Source organism: Hesperophylax consimilis, chromosome 3 (assembly GCF_061612785.1).
Source record: "Hesperophylax consimilis isolate HC1 chromosome 3, BYU_Hcon_1.0, whole genome shotgun sequence".
NCBI lineage: Eukaryota > Metazoa > Arthropoda > Insecta > Trichoptera > Limnephilidae > Hesperophylax > Hesperophylax consimilis.
Genome location: NC_142838.1, coordinates 40,945,766 through 40,951,534, shown reverse-complemented (window position 1 = coordinate 40,951,534; position 5,769 = coordinate 40,945,766). Strand labels below are relative to the sequence as shown.

The 5,769-nt window shown below is 35.7% G+C and overlaps 1 protein-coding gene across 1 annotated transcript; it reads right to left on the bottom strand.

Moving 5' to 3' along the window:
* Positions 1-1,951: 1,951 nt before the first annotated feature.
* On the bottom strand, positions 1,952-5,147 carry msl-2 (male-specific lethal 2). Its single transcript, XM_089651149.1, has 4 exons — positions 4,306-5,147; positions 3,581-3,787; positions 2,686-2,842; positions 1,952-2,199 (listed from the first exon to the last, which is right to left on the bottom strand). The coding sequence occupies exons 1-4, from the start codon at positions 5,068-5,070 to the stop codon at positions 1,952-1,954; spliced, it is 1,377 nt and encodes a 458-aa protein (XP_089507275.1). The 5' UTR covers positions 5,071-5,147.
* Between the last annotated feature and the right edge of the window lie 622 nt (positions 5,148-5,769).

Here is a 5,769-nt window from a genome sequence, read left to right as displayed (position 1 = left end):
AAAGTTGTCATTTTTGTACATTTCCTGGAAGTGTTCATTTTTGTATATTTCCTGGAAGTGTTAATTTTTGCACATTTCCTGAAAGTGTTTATTTTTGTACATTATTTGGAAGTGTTCACAGTAGATAAGGCAAGATATTTTTTTTATAAGTAAAATAAATGCCAAAGTTGCCTCTAAAATCATGCAAAATTGAATTTTTTAATAGCCTTTATATCATAATTTAAAAGATAAATCAATAAAGTAGCACATATCCATACTCGATAATTGCTACACCATTGGATTAAAAAATATATTATTCTGTTTAATTGGGTATTTTGGCCTCAAATACAAATTTAAGTTTTGTATGAAAAAAGGCGCGCAGGCGTTACTTTTAAGAGTAATTTAAGATAGATCGTAAAAAATGTAATATTACATAAATGTGTGAAATAAAACCAAAATACCTACCACCTAACAAACTATTTCTCGTTAACTTTTTGAATTATGAATTACGAAGAAGTTCAAATTGACTTCTTGGGTTTTGTGTTTTTAGATACATATATCATATAATGTAGTAGGTACTAGTAGTTAATACTAAATTTGATCTACACTTAAAAACATTTCACCATCACCTCAACTAGACAACGGCTAGAACACTCCTTTGGGGTGAAGAGCCATTTAAAAATATATACACGAATACATCTGAAAAGCGGTGCAGTTTTTATTGAATAACTGTGTAAATATAAAAAAAGATAACTAATATATAAATATACATTGGACAGTGCGTGGGATAAGTACAATTGAAAATGTATAAAAAATATACATCCAGAATTAATCAGCTTCCAGCAAAGCCCGCCTAAAGATTAAGATATTCACATTTTGGCCAATGAACTCCCAAATATGGTTCTCATCACCAAAACTCCATTATCTTCAAACATTATTTTGGCAAAATGTTGATGGAATGCATTACATTATATTATTATTTGTTTATTGTTATCTATTTAGGGACAAGGCACAATATCAAACACATTGAGGGCTTCAAACAATAGAATGTGTATGATTGACAAAATTTATTTGGCTTGACATGAAATTTCGTCAAGTTATGGGATATTGCAGTGCCTCAAATTCTGCAATTAACCTCATAAAAACTGCTGATAATTCAACTCCAAAATAGTAGACTGGCGCAACTTATTTACTGGAATGTCAGCATTGGTACGCAATGGGTTGTTAATAGATTTGCAGTTGTTGATTGATAAACACAATTTTTGCAACAAATAAGATAAGCCAGTCAGCCTTTCAGAGACAGATTTATCATTTCCTTGCACCACAGCAAAACATGATTTCAAATTTATGTACTTCATTCATTAAGAATTAATATTGCGAAGAAATACAAATAGTAAAAACATTACTGTCGAATAGGGTTTGGAAGATACCGAATGAAATTATCACTAATTCTCAGCTACAGTTTTTACACTCCGACGGGGTGTGCTTATCGGTTGTGAGACCTACATTGGACTATGGTTTTATACTATTAATAAGGGCATAAAATCAATAGTCAGTTAATGTGCATATTACATGTTATTCGGGATGCTGCTTCAAACTCTGGCAGTAACTTATATTGTCGAAACAGGTATTTAAATACATACATTGTACCCGTTTCCAAACCCCGTAATGGATAAACTATTCTGCTAGAGATTATACAGCCACCAAAATTTTTAAATTAATATTGCTATGAGGAATATTACTTTGAATCGATAAGCAAGAGAAAATTTTCAATGAAACCGAACACAAAAGTACCGAACTCTCAACACCTTATAATGTTAAACTTAAATATAAAATTCCAAGCTAAATTGATTGAACGTTTTTACAATTAATTATACTAAAACATAACTATTTAATGTCACAGCACGTTATATTTGTCAATAGTAAAAAATATAATTTAATTGGTTTCCTAGTGGTCGATTTGAAGTGCCTGTCATACATCGACTTCCACATCGCTGGTGTTTTCCATCTGGGAGTTGCAGTTGGGCGAGTCCTGGTACGTGTTCACCGAGTTGAAGTGCGGAGACAGCATAGAGTGGCCCGGAGACACATCGGACACGTCCTGGCCGGGAGACATAGAGTCGGAGAGGGGCGAGGACGGGCACACATCCTCGTCCATCATGATGGAGGCGGGGAGCAATGCGGACACTTCTTGTAATTGACTTGTGTACACTGGGAAATCTATGCAGGAAATAAATCAAGTTAAATTTCTACTAGAAGAGCCTAAACACAAGTTCATTGTGAAAATTTGCACTACGGTCTCTGAAAAAATACCATACTCTTGATCAAAATTCTCGACCATTTTCCGGGAGAGATGTGGGATCATACCATTAACGTTGCAGAACCATTTTCATCAATTGGATAATTTTGATTTATTTCTACCGATGAACGATCATTGTGATAAACTGGCAGCGACGATATAAGATTTGAAGTTGACTATTACCAATGTAAAGAAAGAACAGAGAGGTATTTCCACCTGGAGACATCGAATTACGTAATGCACTTTGATGTTAAAAACTGAACCTTTTGGATACATACTTTGTTAAAGGTAGGTCAATTTCTTTATATTACACTGCGCAATACACAATATCGTTTTTTACATTTTGGTAATAGACTTATGAAAGTGGATGTTCTTAATAAAATAGTATATGTACATAGTAAAGTTACCATTAATGTTGGGTTTGATATCATTATCGTAGGAGAGTTGCTCCATCGAGCCCACATCTAAGTTGTCTGCCTCTAAACTCTCCATCGATTCTGCCGGAGAATGCTCTTCTTTTATCGTTACTTGGAAGTTATCTAGTTCGGGGATATGTGGCCGTATCTGGAATGCATTTAATTAGTTTAATGTAAAAAACCCAAATAATTTTAGTTTGCTGTTTTTCAATAAAGGGAAATTTTATCATAGAGCAATTTTATGGTAGAAATTTTATCATTTTATGATAGAGCAATGGAAGTATGTATTGATTAATTTGCCCATTGGATGTCACAAGTATTTATTTATTTCTTGAATAATTTGTATAGCGCCACTTTTGTGAGACATCACCATGAAGTCAGCTCGACCAGGTAAGGTTAGTAAGGTAGATTTCCGAGCACAGCGTCTATGGCGACAGTGACACTGCCAGTATCACTGTGTTTGTATAAGCTCACGTACATTTGTATAGTGCATAATACTGTCGCTCTGTCGCAGCGACACTATCGCAGCTTCATTGACACCAAAGACGCTGATCTTGGAACTCTACCTCTAAGAATGATCGCCACCATACATAAATCTAACATCTAACGTGGAGACGGCATTAGGACAAAATGGCTTAACAGATATAGAGATATTTTTACGAGCAAGTGTGCAACTCGCACTAATTTGTGGCGAAAGCATTCTATTTCACAAATTATTAGCAGCAACTTACCATACAATCAGTGAAAATGATAATGAAAAATTAACAAACATTGGCCAGACAAAAGTTATATACACAATACAGGAAAGGAATTAATAAACAGTGGATCGCAGTTTAAAAAATTTGAATGCAGCAATCAAGGTGTGATAAATTTAATGATAACATACCTTTAGTCCATCAGCTCTGTGAGGGTTCCGACAGCCCTTGCACTTACATTCGCTGCAGGCTTTACTGTCCACGTAGCAAGGGCAGCGCTGGCCGCAGCACGTCAGTTTGCCCGGAGTAGCGGTTGCGTTTCCACATCGACAGCCTTTTCTCTTGTTGGCCGAACTTCGAGATCTGTAGACGGGCTTTTTAAAACTTGATTGGCTTGACTGTGAAATAATTATTAATTATAATCGATGCAAAACAATTTTGACAAAAATAAAAAAACAAATTTAGAAACCATAATATTGCCGATTAAAAAAAATAATATAAAGTATGCCAATTGGAAATGATAATAATTTAAAATTTTCTTTTTGAATGTGACTGAATTTAAGTCAACATTTTATGGTGGAGAGCGTGTTTTATAAAAATAACCATTTCCCTGAGAGGTGTTATAAAATGAGGTGTGAGAGTGGGGTTAGGATGGCCCGCCCAAGTAAGAAGGTAATATAATATGTTTTGCAAATAAAAACTCTAGCAAATCTGCATCACATTTATTAATTATAAGTTACATGATAACCACAAAGATGATGGAATAATGGATAACTCTTTGACTAGATAAGGGTCCTTATAGATATTATCTTTGAACATTCAATGGTTATGTAGGGTTATATTTGGCTTAAACTATTATATATTTAAATATAATTATAATCTATATTATCTGAGTAATAGAGACAAATAAACTTACAGACACAACACTACACAAAACATCATTTGAGGTATCTTCTTTCTTGATTTCGTCAATTGCTTTTCGTTTAATGGTTATTTTGTTTCCCGTGCCAGGGTACATGACGGAGTAGAGGGAGGAGCCGTTGGACAGGGGCTTGGCGGGAGGGGACTCCTTGCAGGCCCGGCTGGAGGAGGCCTGTGGCTCCGGGGGCGGGGGCGGGGGCGCGGAGGCCGCGGAGGAGGCGGCCGCCCCACTCTGCGTCTGGGTGGACGAGGAGCTCGTGAACACGCACGGCAGAATGCTGTAGGCGGATTTGGACAAGCCCGCTTCACTCTTGTATTCATCATTGAACTCTGCTCCCTCTTGCAGGAGGTCTATGAGGCTTGTGGACGCTGACGACACGGAATCCGCTTCCGCCGATTCCGCTTGTTCTTGTAATCTTTTGTAGACATCGGTACATATTATATATTCGCACAGTTGTTTGTAGCACTGAATAAGAATCCTAAGTTGACAGTTTTCGGCATATTTATGATAATCTTTACACCAGCCGCACGAGGGTTTTAATTTCTTTCTACCGCCTTTGCATTTTTTACAGACGTGGTGCTGGCAGGAAGTATTTGTAGGAGTAAATGGTTCTTTTAACAAATTGTTGCAAACTGTGCATGACATTGACTGACGTAAATACGGAACTAAGCGGTATAGATCTTGCCATGACGAGAGGTCGGAACCGTCAGCTAGTAATATAAGTTTACAGGTCGAAACATACAGACTTGTGGCATTCATTTTATTCGGTAAGAATGAAAGAAATTAGCCAAATAATCGAATTAAATTCATGTTGACATCGGGAAACGCTAAACGCCGCGAACACCGTTGTCAAAAATTTATTTTGAAATTGCCAGGCGGTAAGAAGTGTTTTTGGCGACGAAACGAAATTCGGAAATAATTGCCTATATACGAATATACTCAAAAGAGGCGCATGTCGAGTATCCGTCAGCGACGGACCGTCAGTGAATATCTAAGAATTCCCGGAAAACCATTTTATTTTATAAAAAAATACAAATTTAGTATTGTGTTACATACTCTAAACGCTCTGAATTTTTTAAAATATATTTTTAGAGCCGACTCGAATTAATATCCTATAAGGACTAAATGATTAGTGATGTGACAGCTTTATTATCACGTTTAATTTATTATTGAAGTTTTTTTTAAGCTTCGTCGTAAGTTTTAGTGTAGGCTTAAAGTGTGAAAACAGGTTTTATAATATCAACGCATCTGTTATTTTGCAAAAAATCATTGCTTTGTCACTTGATTCGAATTTTACCACATTTGAGGAAATTTTTTCCACTTATGGCAACACTCTACTTTTCATACGTCAAACTATAAGTAGGTACTATTTTATAATTTTTATTATTTTTTAGAAAAACCGGGACAGGTTGTAATAAAAAAAGAGCTGATTTCGACTAAAATCAAGTAATTTTATTC